Genomic DNA, 16,419 nt, shown 5'->3' on the forward strand with positions numbered 1-16,419 from the left:
CTGCAGCTTCATGATCCTCTAGGCACCTAAAGTATGGTGCTGCTATAGATTTTTTTGTATAACTTACCTTTTATTATAGTAAACCTTGAGATCCTTGTTCTGAATGCCCTTTCGCTTTTCTCTTCCTTAGGGATCATGCCATTCTGGAGGTATTCCATAATGGGTTGGATCCAAGATCCTGAAGTTGGAGAGGGATCCTTGATGTTGGGATCCTGATGTTGAGTGGTCAAATCGGGATCTTAAGTTGTGGCGATGTTAGTAGTTTATTCAGGATCCTTTAGTCTCTTGGCAGGATCCTCAATTGTCGGGATCAACACGTGGGTGATAGGGATCCTAGTTTTTGGCGGGATCCATGAAGAGGATCCTAGATTGGCTAAAGCATCTGCTTCAACGTTGTCTTCTCTAGGAACCTGGAGGTATAGTGCTAGCTTCTCTCCTTTTACTGTATAAGATCTGTTAAAGTGGTTAGTTAATAAGAAAGAATCGACGAATACCTGAAGATCCTTGACTTGAAGATCTTTGGCTAGCTGTAATCCCATGATTAACGCCTCATATTCTGATTCGTTTTTGGTCGCATTGAATTCACAACTGAATATTTGTGGTAGGATGTCCCCATGTAGTGATTTTAATATGATCCCCAATCCAGTTCCTCGTTGGTTTGATGCTCCATCTGTGAATAATGTCCATTTTCCCATGTTCTCCTCTTCTAGAAGTTGTTTGGCTTCTATTTCGACTTCAACTCTTAGATCCTCAGTAAAATCAGCCACAAAATCTGCCGATGCTTGGAATTTTATCGCAGATCTTGGTTCATACTTTATATCGTATTTTCTTAGCTTCACATACCACTTTTCCATTCTTCCTGACATTTCTATTTTTCTCATAACACTCTTAATTAGATAATTAGTTCTTACAGTTATAGGGTGTGTTTCGAAATAATGTCTTAATTTAGTAGAAGTTGTTACTAATGCAAATATAAGTTTTTCAAGGTGGGAATACCTGGTCTGAGGATCTAGGATACTTTTACTTACATAGTAGATGGGATGTTGGTCACCATTGAGATCTTTAGCTAATATTGCGCTCACCACGTTTGTGGATACCGAGAGCTAAAGAAGGAGTGGTTCCCCATCTAATGGTTTTACCAATAGGGGTGGTGAACTTAGATATCTTTTAAGTTCTTGGGAATCATCTTCGTGTTCCTGGGTCCACTCGAATCTTTTGTTCTTCTTCAAGATGTCATAGAAAGGTTTGCATCTTTTTGAGGATCTTGAGATGAACCTGTTTAGGGCTGCCACTCTTCCTATTAGTCTCTGAATATCTTTTGTCGAGGATGGTGATCTTACATCCAGGATGGCCTTGATTTTCTTTAGGCTTGCTTGAATTCCTCTTTTGGTTACCATGTACCCAGGAACTTCCCCGATTTCATCCCAAAATGGCAATTGGAGGGATTCAGCTTCATGTTATATTGGTCCAGGATGTCGAAGGCTTCTTCGAGATCCTTGAGGTGATCCTCAGTTTTTTGGACTTGGCCACCATGACATCGATGTAGACTTCCATGGTGTCCCTTAGTTTCTCTTTGAATATCTTGTTGACCAGTCTTTGGTATGTTGCACCTGCATTTTTAAGACCAAATGGCATGTCGGTGTAACAATAGATACATGTTGGAGTTATAAACATCGTGTGTTCTTGGTCAATGGGTTCCATCTGGATCTGTTGGAATCCTGCTCATGCATCCATGAATGTTAGCAATTCATGACCCGTCGTTGCATGTATCATTGAGTCGATGTGTGGTAGAGGAAAGGATCCTTGGGACAAGCCTTGTTAAGATCCGTGTAATCTACATACACTCTCCATTTACGGTTCTTCTTTTGTACCACCAACACATTAGCTAACCATCTTGGGAATTTCACCTCCTTGATCATGTCGGTTTTAAGAAGTTTCTCTACTTCTTCTTGCATAACTTGGTTTCTTTCCGGTGCAAACTTCATTCTCTTTTGATGTATCGGCCTGAAAGATGGATCAATGTTAAGTTTATGGGTTATTATGCTTTTATCGATACCAGTCATGTCCTCATGCTTCCATGAAAACGTCTTGTTTCTAGCCTTGAGGAACTTTATGAGATCATGTTTGACTTGTTCATGCATTGAGGATCCTATGAGAACTTTGGCTTCAGGATCCTCAAGGTTCAGAGGCACTTCTTTTATATCATGCTCTCTTGCTTCTAGCACGTCTCGTGCCCCTGCCTTAATTGCTATGTTTGTCATGGCATCGTTGAGAATTTCATCGAAGTCTTGTAGCATTTCGTGGATTCTTGTTGATCTCCTATGATCTTCACTGTCCCCCATGGGGTGGGCATCCTTACGCATTGATGATATGTTAATGGAACGACCTTCATGTCTTGGACCCATGGTCTACCTAGTATGACATTATAAGAGAATAATGTATCAATGACAATAAACGTTGTAAAAAATTTACCCCCTCTATGTATATTGGCCGCTTTATTTCGCCGATGGTGTGCTTGGTTGTTGGATAAGGTGTCTAAGTCCATAACTATTTCTGGTATGTACTTGACCCGGTTGGCATGGTCCATTTGGGTTGCATGACATCATGATAATTGGATAGACAAAATGAGAAGAATGACACTTATGATTTGTTAATATATTATAAGTTATAATATATTAATATGAAATCATATTATTTAATTAGTATTGATCAAGAATTAATTTGGAATTAATTTTGTGATCAAAAAGAGACTAATTAAATATATAGGGATTGATTGTGTAAATCATTCATTCTTATATAGTGGACTAATGATCCATGGTTTATTGGATTGGGCTAAAACCCATAGGGTGCTCCATGGATGCTCCATGGAGGTTAAAACCCATGTATCATGGAGGAAATGAAAAGCCATGTCAATTAGGGTTTACATGGTGTAACCCAACTTGTGACACACTATATAAAGACCCCATAGGCTAGCAAAATCGGCACTTAGAAAAGAACAAGGAGGGCTAGCCGATTTTGAGTGATAGTGTGCTTCTCTCAAGTTATTCCAAGAGTTGTGGTGTTGTGTGAAACATTTGAGGCATCACATTTGGGGTGCTAGGCTCACAAAGTTCTTAAGGAATCCAAGCAACAAGAAAGGTATGTTATTCTACTAGCTTTTATATTACAAGTACCCCATGCCATGCTAGTTAGGATAAGAACCTTGGAAAATCAAATTTGCATGTATCTTATTAAAACATAGATCCAAGGTTTCTAGGGTTGCATGTACACCATAGGAGTGTTAGAATGCTCAAAACCCATCAGTGGTTTCAGAGCCTAGGCTTGTTTTCTTGATACTTGATGCAAAATGCTTGAAAAAATCGTTTTTTTCTGTTCACTGTGTAGTGAAATCGTCGAGTCCATGGGGGGACTCGACGAGTCCAAGTGTAAAAGCATCCTACTCGTCGAGTAGGTTCTTGCACTCGACGAGTAGAAGGCCCTGTGTGCAGATTTTCGAGTTTTGCTGCTGGAAATGGACTAGAATCATTACCCTAAACTGTTTTGGACTTGTAAAACCTGTTTTTGGTGTGGTAATGATTATGCTAATACATTTTTAAAGGTTATTGTCAAAATTTCAAGTTTTATATGTGTTTATATGATTCTTGAAATTTTTGATATGAATGTTTATACACTTATGAGTTTGGTAGATCATAGGAATTATTTGCAAGTTGGTTGTTAGTTTAATTCTTGATCTAAGTGTTTTAATGGAGTCCATAATTTGTCCTCAAGTTATGGATTACCAAAAGTCTTTTCTTTTAAAGTCCATTAAAGAACACATAGGTTACATAAAATGAAGAGTCTTCATTTTAATAAACCATTAACTCATAAGTTATGAAGTTGAAAAGTTTGGAATAGTTACAAAACTTTCCCTCAAGTTTTGGAACATGTAAAGTCACTTTAGAAAACTTTAGTTCCAACCCCTAGAATTTTAAAAGTTAAAATGCAACCCTTATACTTTATAGTATTATAAGTTAATAATACACACACATATATATATATATATATATATATATATATATATATATATATATATATATATATATATATGTAAGATCAAGTCGTTTTACCGTTAGTAGGCCTCATTCACGAAGCCAGTCTATAAGGGGGTATAAGGTTGTTGCCTATAAAATGGAAGCTTAATGGGTGTCCACTCTCACCCACTGCTTCCTTGACTAGTGGAGGGTCGTTAGCCGAACGGGTAGGACAGTGACTTTAATTCTCATTAAAAGTATAATGATTATTATAAAGTAACTAAATGTTTTATAAATTCCAAATCTTAGTTACTTTAGGAAAATGTGAATTTGGTGCTAACCCATGAAATTACACTTTACACCTTGCTTAAGTCGTTAGTGGAGCGTGTGTGGTTAACCGGCACACTAACTTGGGTTTAACAAGGTTGGAAAAGGGTGGCTTAAGGTTTATCATAGATCGGTGGAGCGCGTGTGGTTAACCGGCACATCGATTAGGTGATAAAATTAAGAGAACCAAGGAAATTTGCATGATTATTCACACCTTGTTTTGTGATCCTCGGCATCCCAGTCACAAAACTTGAAGGGCACAATCGAGATTGAAACATGCCATTGAAAAGTTCAATGAATCTCAAAAGAATCTAGGAGTTTCAAAACCAATTAAAACCTAATAATACATTTTGTTTTCATGGAGGAAATTGGTGAATAGTCAATCACCTACCTTCAAATATTTTATAGCTTGGATTACGACATCCCTCTTCTAAGTTATAAAATATTGTGTTGGGTCCTAGCCTTAATATTACATTTGGGTGTCTTATTAAGGACTATATATATATCTAATCTAAACTTGTCTTTCTTTCTTTTTAGATGTCTTACAACAATGCTGCTTCTGGCTCAAACCCTACCGGCTCCTTCTCTCTCATGAACCTTTATGGGAGAGTCATCTTTGATGGGACTAATTTCAATGATTGGATTAGGAACATAAGGATGGTCACTCGCTATGAGGACAAAGAATATGTCCTCGACAAGGAGCTGAAGGAACTTGATGAGTCTTCTGATACTCCAGAAGAGATCGCTGACTTCAGGACTCATGAGAGAGATGCCACTAAAGTGGCATGGATCATGCTGGCCACGATGACAGTCGATCTCCAAAAGTCCTATGAGGACTTTTATCCTTTTGAGATGCACCAGGATTTGATGGAAAGATACCATCAGAGTGCTCGTCAAGAGCGATATGAAATAATCTCCTCCATGATAACAACCCGAATGAAGGATGGTGAACCCATCACTGGCCACATGCAGAAAATGCAAAGGTTTGTGGACCGTCTGATGAAGTTGAATGTGAACTTCCCCGAGGAGTTGGCAATTGACATCATATTGCACTCCTTACCTACTTGTTATGATCAGTTCCGAATGACCTATCATATGAACAATGAGGAGGTCACACTCAAAAAACTTCAAGGACTTTTAAAGACCGCCGAAAGTGGTCTTAAAGGTAAATCGGTTGTTACTACTCCTACTCCTACCACCGCCCTGTTCTAGCCATCGGGCAAGGTAAAGGGAAGAAGAGGAAGACCCCTTCGAAGGGTACCAAAGGAAAGTCTCTTGATGGCTCCTCTTCAAGTAGAACCAAAGGTGGTTCTGTCACTCCTTCTGCCAACCTTAAAGAGGCTGAATGCTTCTATTGCCATGAGAAGGCGCACTGGAAGCGAAACTGCCCAAAGTACTTGCAAGATGTTAAGGATGGGAAAGTGAAACCCAACCATGCAGATATTTACACTATATTGTCTAATAACTCACCATATTCTAATTCTTGGGTCCTTGATACAGGTTGTGGTATTCACATATGTTCTGATTTGCAGGGACTAAGATGAAGTGAGAATGTGGAGCACGGGAAGATAAACTTGATCATGGGGAATAGGAAAGCTTCATCTGTCACCAAGATTGGAGTTTATTCTTTGTTTCTAAGTAGTGGGTTAAGATTAGATTTGAATAAATGTTGTTACTCGTCTGAAATGGCGAGAAATATTAGTTCCTTTCACAGTTTGTACAAACAAGGATTTACTTTTTCATTTGATAATGAATGTGGTGGTATTAATGCTTTTTATAATAATGTTCTTTATTTTAAAGCATTAACATGTGATGGTGTATATGAAACTGTGTCGGTTGTAGATAACCTAGGAAATAATGTGTTGTGTATTGATTCTTCCACTAGCTTGGATAAAGCATCATTATGGCATTGTCGTCTTGGACATGTTATCAAGAAACGCATAGGCCAACTCCAAAAGGATGGAGTCTTGGAGTCATTTGAACTAAATTCGGATGATAGTTGTGAATCTTGTTTACTTAGAAAAATGACAAAGTCACCCTTCACTGGTACCTGTGCTAGGGGTGAAGGTTTGCTGGATCTCGTACACACAGATGTGTGTGGACCCTTCAGAACCGCCACAAGGGATGCTAACAGCTTCTATGTGACTTTTACTGATGATTATAGTAGATATAGCTATGTCTACTTAATCAAGCATAAGTCAGAAACCTTTGAAAAGTTCAAAGAGTTTAAACATGAAGTGGAGAATCAGCTGGGCAGGAACATAAAGATGCTTGGATCCGATCGAGGTGCTGAGTATCTTAGTAAAGAGCTCCTTGACTATCTTAAGGAATGTGGGATTGTCTCACAATTGACACCTCCCAGAACACCACAACTTAATGGTGTGGCTGAGAGGCGTAATCGAACCTTTTTAGACATGGTTCGTTCCATGATGAGTCGAGCTTCACTATGAATCTCATTTTGGGGGTATGCCTTAGAGACTGTCGCCCATATCCTTAATCTAGTCCCTACCAAAAAGGTTGCCAAAACACCTCACGAGATGTGGAATGGGAAAGTTCCCAATTTGGACCACATCAAGATTTGGGGTTGCAAGGCTTTCGTGAGGCGCGAGACTCATGATAAGCTCGAACCTCGAAGTGAGAGGCGTATTTTCATCGGCTACCCACAGAAATCCATTGGTTACCTCTTCTATAGACCCAGTGATAATGTGGTCTTTGTGGCAAGGATAGGAGTCTTTCGCGAGAGAGAGTTCATAAGCCAAGGAAACAGTGGGAGGCAAATTGACCTTGAAGAAATTCAAGAGTCAAGTGGTGAAGGAACCTCAAACCCTAGCAATCAACCTGAGGAGGAAACTCCTGTTAATCCAACTAATGAGTCTGTACCTCTGAGGCGTTCCACTAGAGTTAGGAATGCACCTGAGCATTACTATGGTTTCCATATTACTGCGGAAGGTGATACACTTATCAGTGATAGTAAACTGGTAAGTTTAGATGAACCTAACAGCTACACGGAAGTCATGGCAGGCCCCGAGTCTGCTAAATGGAAAGAGGCTATGGACAGCGAGATACAGTCCATGTATGACAATCAAGTTTGGAACTTGGTTGACAATGTACCAGGTCGTAAGACAGTCGGGTGCAAATGGATCTTCAAGAAGAAGACCGACATGGATGGGAATGGACACAGTTTTAAGGCGCGAGTGGTTGCAAAGGTATTTTCTCAAACTTCGGGAGTTGACTATGATGAGACCTTTTCACCAGTAGCAAAGATTAAGTCTATTAGGGTTATGCTAGCCATTGCTGCATTTCATGATTATGAAATATGGAAAATGGATGTTAAAACCGCTTTTCTTAATGGAAAGTTGGCTGAGGATGTTTACATGAGTCAGCCATAGGGTTTTGTCAGTACAAAGTACCCTAATAGAGTGTGTAAGCTTGAGAAATCCATCTATGGATTGAAACTAGAACCTCGCAGATGGAATCTTTGTTTCGATGAGAAAGTCAAAGAGTTTGGTTTTTCGAGGAGCGAAGATGAGTCATGTGTATATGTCAAGGCTAGTGGGAGTATAGTTAGCTTTTTGGTATTGTATGTGGATGACATACTACTCATAGGAAATGAAATCCCAACTCTACAGGAGGTGAAGTCCTGGCTTGGGAAGTGTTTCGCTATGAAGGACCTTGGATAAGTTTCCTATATCCTAGGGATAAGGATTTTGAGAGACAGGAGTAAGAGACTAATTGGACTTAGTCAAAGTACCTACTTGGATAAGGTGTTGAATAGGTTCAGCATGTAGGATTCCAATAAAGGAGAGTTACCGATCCAGAGTAACGCCAGACAGAGTAAGACTCAGATCCAGAGTACAGAGGCTGAGATAGCTGAGATGAGTCAAGTACCATATGCTTCCGTTGTAGGCTCGATCATGTATGCTATGACTTGTACTCGTCCTGATGTGGCCTTTGCTTTGAGCATGGTCAGCAGATATCAGGGGAACCCTGGCAAGGCTCACTGGACTGCGGTAAAGAACATTCTCAAGTACCTGCGGAGGACTAAGGACTGGGTCCTTACCCTCGGTGGGAGTAATGACTTGAGAGTAGTGGGGTATAGTGATGCTAGCTTCCAGACTGATAGGGATAATTTCCGCTCTCAGTCAGGCTGGGTCTTTACCTTAAATAGAGGAGCAATTACTTGGAAAAGTTCCAAGCAGGAGACAGTGGCTGATTCAACTTGCGAATCAGAGTACATAGCAGCAAGCGAGGCAACGAAGGAGGCGATATGGCTGAAGAACTTCATTGGAGACCTTGGAGTTGTACCAGCTATAAAGGAGCCTATGGATATTTTCTGTGATAGTGAAAGTGCAGTTGCCTTAGCCAAGGAACCAAGGGATCACGGGAGATCCAGACACATCGACAGAAAATACCATTTCATTAGACATCGAATAGAAGAAGGACTCATCGTCGCAAAGAGGGCATCATCGGATGAGAACCCAACAGATCCCCTCACGAAGGGACTGAGTAGGGTTAAGCATCTTCAGCATGCGAGGCGCATTGGGCTAAAGGATGATATTAGTTTTAGAAATTAGATAGCTTTTGAAATTTGTAAAGTGTAATTGACATTTGATGATAAAATAAAAGTTGTTATTTATTTATAAGTAAAGTGTTACTATCTTCTGTCAATCGTTTACTATCATTTCAATTTTTTGCATGTTTTGACTTCAAGAATAATTATGTTATGGTATATCATATTATTCAAACCACCCACAGGCAATCATACTTTGGAAGTAGGTAATGAGGCAAGACTGTCATGAATGGGTCTGTAGTTTATCTGGGACAAAGGGACTGTAGTGTTCATGAGTACTCCTTGAATGGGGATTCGAGTATTGGATTCAACCCATGGTCATTTGTATCACTTCATGGAATTTATCTCGATTGATCGTGAGACGGTAATATCATATAAGTCTTCAAACCTAGAGATATAAGTTGCTGGATATGAGTTGGTTATACATTGATTGTACGAAAACGCATTGGTAACTCGATGTTATAAAACGTGCTTTTGTGTATGATTCAGCAAGTAGTTAGTACAAGCATATGAGTCAAAGTTTATCTGTTCCTTCTAGTCCTTCCAGGATTAGAAGCGATATCTGGGCCCCTCGATGATTTTGTTTTGACCTATGTACCGGGCCCGGTCATAACCAAATTGATGTGTTCAGTTTAGTTCTATGTCAAACAAATCAGAAATCGTGAAACAAACTGCTGGACAATAAGTACGACATTGTTCCATGTATTTGTCCGGCTGATATCTTGAGAGCAGAAGATTATATGATCACTTATCTTAAGTGGCAGGTCATCTTAGTTCTGTGAGACTTTGAAAGAGCTACGATTGCTGATCGGTTCCTGAAGTCATACTTGCAGTTATAGTTATTAGACTTATCCAAGTGGGAGACTGTTGGATAATGTGTCTAAGTCCATAACTATTTCTGGTATGTACTTGACCCGGTTGACATGGTCCATTTGGGTTGCATGGCATCATGATAATTGGATAGACAAAATGAGAAGAAGGACACTTATGATTTGTTAATATATTATAAGTTATAATATATTAATATGAAATCATATTATTTAATTAGTATTGATCAATAATTAATTTGGAATTAATTTTGTGATAAAAAGAGACTAGTTAAATATATGGGGATTGATTGTGTAAATCATCCATTCTTATATAGTGGGCTAATGATCCATGGTTTATTGGATTGGGCTAAAACCCATAGGGTGCTCCATGGATGCTCCATGGAGGTTAAAACCCATGGATCATGCAGGAAATGAAAAGCCATGTCAATTGGGGTTTACATGGTGTAACCCTACTTGTGAAACACTATATAAAGGCCGCATAGGCTAGCACAATCGGCACTTGGAAAAGAACAAGGAGGGCTAGCCGATTTTGAGTGATAGTGTGCTTCTCTCAAGTTATTCCAAGAGTTGTGGTGTTGTGTGAAACATTTGAGGCATCACATTTGGGGTGCTAGGTTCACAAAGTTCTTAAGGAATCTAAGCAACAAGAAAGGTATGTTATTCTACTAGCTTTTATATTAAAAGTACCCCATGCCATGCTAGTTAGGATAAAAACCTTGGAAAATCAAATTTGCATGTATCTTAGTAAAACATAGATCCAAGGTTTCTAGGGTTGCATGTACACCATAGGAGTGTTAGAATGCTCAAAACCGATCATTGGTTTCACCTCTGAATCCAATTAGCAACGAGGATCTTGTAACTATCTCAGAATCCGGGGTGTTCATTCTTTTCACTACATCTAGGAGTATGATGTTAACCGAGGATCCTCAGTCGACGAGGATCCTTCTGACGAAGTGGTTGGCGATGTAGAGAGTAATCACTAGTCTGTCATGCTGAGGATCCTGGATGTCTTGTCTATCCGCTTCGTCGAAGGTGATCTCCTTTTCGTTTGTGATCGTCGTGTTCTTTCGTGGTCCCTTTTCCTTCTCTGTTTTGGATAGATTGGTGTGCCTCTTTGCTGCAGAGTAAGAGGTACCACACATGTCAGATCCTCCAGAGATCACATTAATTACCTTGGCGTCATCAGGAGGGGACCCTGGTCTTTCAAGGATCTTCTAAGGATCCTGGTCTTTTTCTTTGGATCTTTCCTTTCTTCTCCTAGGATTTATTTGAGGTATCCTTTTCGTAGGAGATAGCTGATCTCCTTCCTAAGAGTTATCCAATCCTTTGTTATGTTACCAAAGTGTTCATGGTATGCACACCATTTTGACATGTCTTTCCATGCTGTGGAGTTTTCTCCTTTTCTTGGCCATCTCGCTTTGTCTCCGAGATCCTACATAGAAAATATTACACTTGAAACATCCACATAAAACAATAGTCAGTATTCTTAAGGAAATCTTCTTCCTCTCCCTCATCTTCAAGGGCATTAACCATGTGATGATCATGTTTGGAATAAGGTTTCGATTGATAGGATCTTTGGGTCGAGGAATCGACCTTCCTATTGGGGTGATCATAAGAGTTTGGCGGGTTGCTCCTCTTTTGGATCTCCTTGTCTTCTTCGAGCCTGATGAACCTTAATGCTCTGCTCCTGACTTCGTCCATCCTCTTGGATGGAGTCATCATGAGATCTTCATATAATGGAGAATCCTTCTTTAAGCCCATTATAAAGGCTTCAACTGCAGTTTCCATGTCGATGTTGGGGATACTTAGAGCTTCCTGCCAAACCTGTTCATAAAAGTCCTAAGGGATTCCTTAGGATCCTGAACCACCCGATAGAGGTCACTAGTGATCTTTCAAATGTTCTGCTACAAGAAAATTGATTGTTAAATAAACTAATCAAAGGAGAAAATGATGTAATTGAATAAGGAGGAACGTTAAGGAGCCATTTTAGAGCTGATCTTGTGAGGGTGGAACCAAAACCCTTGCACAGACAAGCTTCTTTCGAGTGAGTGGGGATGGGAATGATCTCCATCCTCTCCCTAGATTGTGCCACGTGCTCCTCAGGATCCGTCGTTTCGTCGTAAGGCTTCATGCAGGGGGTCTGGAAGTGCTTTGGAACTTCGGTATCAGCTATCGCTGGGATGAATCTGGAGATCCTGTGGCTCATGGGGGATACTTCCGACACAGTTTGAACTACTCCGGGTATGCTTGAGATCAGTTGTCTTAATTGTTGTAGCTCTTTAGCCATGATCAGGCTTAAACATGTATTCAGATCCATAGAGTTAGTGGGAAAGATATTGTTATTGACAAGGTTACCAGGATCCTTGTTATTGGGAGTAAGAAAGGTCTTGTTGGGATCCAAGATCATATGAGTTTGTTCTTTTGGAGTCACGCCCCAGGTGGGAACAGAGGCCGGTATCGAGGATCCTATCCCGTGGCGACTCGCTGAGGATCCTGTGTTGTCAAAGTTCAGGATCTTGGGCTGCAAGATCGAGGGTGTTGCTTCCTGAGGGTTGTGGATTTCTTTCCTCATTCTTTCAACTTCCTTGAGAATCATCCTATTATCCTCCTGTTGTTACGCGACTTTTTGTTCCAGCTTTTTCATCATGGGAAACATCTCGTTGTTGTAAAGCAGCACAGGAGGATCCTGGAGTCCTGAGGTAACGACCGGAGAGGTATTCTTCTTCGGTGCTTCTGAGACTTTCTTGGGAGCTCCAGCTGTAGGGGGTGGAAGGTTTTTGGAGGAAATGGTAGGAGCAGAGGAAGAGGAGAGGTTCGATTGTGTAGACATGATTTTCTGAAGGATTTTGAACACCACGGCCCCACGGTGGGCGCCAAATTGTTTTGGTCAAAAAATGAACAAATTTGGATCAACCAAAGTGTATGAGAGGCTGTGATAATCAGAATAAAGCAAATATGTAATGTAAATCAAAGCAACACAAGTTTTTTTTACAAGGAAATCCCTTGATCCTTGCTAGGATCTCCGACATAAAACCTTGGGAGGTGATAATGATCATCAGCCTTGATGATTTTATTGATTGAAATGATTGACTACAGAGAAAAAATGTAAAGAATACGAGTACAGGTGTTAGTGTTCTGCTAAGTATCGTGTGTAGTGTGATGAATACAAGTGATTTATATAGTAAAAAGCTAATAACAAGAACTCCGAAAATTTAGGGATTCTCCGAGATCAACTTATAGACGTTGCATGAATTGGTCCTCTGGGTCTTTTGCATGGTTGCGACTATTCGTTGAGACTTTGACTGATTATTACTGCACATGTGATAAAGATAATAGAATATATAACCGCTATAAATATTAGAATAATAATGATAAGGATCTTGAAGTATATTTGGGATCCTGAGGTTTGAGGATCCTTAGGCTTGAGGAACTTATTGTAGTTCTGAGATCCTACCCCTAACAATAAGTATTTTGTGTTGTTGGTGATTTATATTACCAGTGTGTATCTAAATGTAATTAACTAATTTATTGACCAAGTACAATCTTGATAAACATTAAACAAGTAAGGGAGGTGCGGAGTGCACACTTGTTTGAGTTTGATCAAAGATTCAAAGTACATTGTCATTTACGGGCGAAGCCCATAAACGAACGGGGGTCTGGGTGCAACATCCCCGGTAGCGGGGTCCATGGGACAGACCTCCTGGCTGGGGTTGAGCTGAAACTATCTTGTGATAGTTTTCAGACATAGATCTTGTACCCATTTTTTGGGAATTTTCTAGTACATCTTTAAGAACATTTCACACATATTCTCTCAACTCGAAATCTCTAAATTTTATCTAGTTGAGTGTTCGATCTGTACTATCGAAGTACTTCAATTTGAAAGTGAAACTACAAATTTCAGAGAATCTAAGCAATAAGTTCTAACATGTGTTTTATGTAAAAAATAAAACCTTTTTATGGCGACTAATTTAAAACGAAACCTCAATGGAACTAAATTAATGGTATTGAAAAGACTAAAGAGAAATCTACTGAAAAGTTCTTATGTTTAGGCCTTATAATCGATTTAGTATTTTTAGTCAATTAAGTCCCAAAAACATCAATTGTATTCATTTTGTCCCTTTTTACCAACCGGTCACCAATATAATATAAGAAATTTTTAAAAAATATATATATATATATATATATATATATATATATATATATATATATATATATATATATTAGTTTATTATGTTAGTTTTTTTTTGTCTAACAGATTGTATAATCATAAACTAATCTTATGGTATTTTTTTCTAAAATATAATATATGTTATGAAAATAGTTTTTTTTCTTCTAAAAATAATCGTTTCTATACTGTTTCTGTCCAACGAATTATATTATCTTATATTAATCGTGTTACGTTTTCTTTGTCTGTCTGATAATATATAATATGAAATATTTTTTCTTCTAAAACTAATTGTTTTTTATAATATATGTGTCTAACATATTAATATCTTACATTAATCTTATGGTATTTTCTTTATCTAATAGAAAATATCTATTATGAAAATAATTTTTTTCTTCTAAAATTAGTTGTTTATAATATTTCTTTCTAACTAATTATATTATCTTACATTAATCTTATGATTTTTTTCTCTGACATATAATGTCTATTATGAAATATTTTGTTTTCTTCTAAAAAGACAAAATTACAAAAATAATCTTTGTAGTTTGCCAAATATCACAAAGTCTGTCCATGCTAATTTTTTTTGATGCAAATGGTCCTTGTGGTTTGCAAATCTTGCAAAGTTGGCCCTTTTTATTAGCACCGTTAGTAAAACGCCGTTAGTGACTGAATCTGTAAGAGTATTTTCGTCTTTTCAAGTATAAAGAGACTGAATTCGTGACATTTGATAAACCACAGGGACCATTTATGAATTTTTTTTGAAAAAGACAATTAAATTGCTATGGGGAGGGATCTAACTTGTGACCTCTACCCTTCTATTTTGCCCAGCGGTTTAACCCCTTGAGCTAAAGGCTCACTTCGTTTTTACCATCTAAAACTTATTTATATAATAATAAAACAATAAATCATAAACAATAAATAAATTAAAAAAACATTTTTTTACATAATTTTTTTTAATAAAACAAAATGTATTTTAGCGTATTATAAAAAAAATACGTTTAGAAAAACTATTTATTTTTATGTATTTATTTTACATAAAATGTTTTTTTTAATAAAACATTTTTTACATATTTATTTTTTTGTATTTATTTTACATAAAATGATTTTTTATGTCTTTAAAAAATACGTTTTTGTATAAAATGTTATTACGTTGTAATGAAAGGCAAAATCGGCTGAATTGGTTTTTTTGGCCCAATCGGTTTTCTATAAACCGTTTTTCGGTTAAAAAAAAACTTAACAACAATTTTGTTATATGTATTTAAACAATTAATATTTTTTTTATGTCATAAGTAGTGTTAATTATTGTTATTTTAAAAAAATATATCATTATTTATTTTTATCGTCATTTTAACCATACGATTTAAAACTAGCGGTTAAGTTGAAATATGTATTTTAAATAAGACATATAACCGAATAGGTTTTATAAGTGTTTTTAAATACATATAACCGAAAAACGATTTTTAGAAATACATAAAACAACATATTTTACGTAAAATAAATACATAAAAATACGTTTTATTTATTGTTTATGTTTTATCGATTTTATTATTGTATATATGAGTTTTAGAAATAAAAAATACGTTTTGTTTTATTTAAAATGTTTTTTGTAATTTACTTATTTTTTTTATAATATGGAAAACACGTTTTATTTTATTTAAAAAAATTATGTAAAAAAATGTTTTTTGTAATTTATTTATTGTTTATGTTTTATTAAAAAAACATTTTATATAAAATAAATACATAAAAATAAATACTTTTTCTAAACGTATTTTTTTATAATACGCTAAAATACATTTTGTTTTATTAAAAAAATTATGTAAAAAAAATGTTTTTTTAATTTATTTATTGTTTATGTTTTATCGATTTATTATTATATAAATGAGTTTTAGAAGATAAAAACCAAGTGAGCCTTTAGCTCAAGTGGTTAAATCGCTGGGTAAAATAGAAGGGTAGAGGTTCGATCCCTCCCCCTAGCAATTTAATTGTCTTTTTCAAAGATATTTCAAAAATGGTCCCTGTGGTTTATCAAATGTCACGAATTCAGTCCCTTTATACTTGAAAAGACGAAAACACCCTTACAGATTCAGTCCCTAACGGCGTTTTACTAACGGTGTTAGTAAAAAGGGCCAACGTTGCAAGTTTTGCAAACCACAAGGACCATTTGCATAAAAAAAAACTAACAAGGACTGACTTTGTGATTTTTGGTGAACCACAGGGACCATTTTTGTAATTTTGTCTTCTAAAGATAACAATTTTTATATAACTTTTGTCTAAGAGATTGGTATCTTACATTAATCTTATAGTAATTTTTTTGTCCGACAAAAAATATCTATTATGAAAAGATTTTTTTTCTTTTAAAAAACCATTTTTTGTAAGATTAATGTAAGATAACAATATGTTAGACAGAAATATTATAAAAACGATTATTTTTCAAAGAAAAAAAAACTATTTCATATTATAAATTACCGACAACGAATATATATATATATATATATATATATATATATATATATATAT

General features: G+C 36.9%; 1 protein-coding gene across 1 annotated transcript; it reads right to left on the reverse strand.

The window, feature by feature from the left end:
- Window positions 1-263: 263 nt before the first annotated feature.
- LOC145113442 (uncharacterized) lies at window positions 264-866 on the reverse strand. Its single transcript, XM_079049534.1, has one exon. The coding sequence runs from the start codon at window positions 864-866 to the stop codon at window positions 264-266; it is 603 nt and encodes a 200-aa protein (XP_078905660.1).
- Window positions 867-16,419: the final 15,553 nt, after the last annotated feature.

Source organism: Lactuca virosa, chromosome 5, assembly GCF_052849685.1.
Source record: "Lactuca virosa cultivar CGN04683 chromosome 5, Lactuca_virosa_CGN04683_v6, whole genome shotgun sequence".
Classification (NCBI taxonomy): domain Eukaryota; kingdom Viridiplantae; phylum Streptophyta; class Magnoliopsida; order Asterales; family Asteraceae; genus Lactuca; species Lactuca virosa.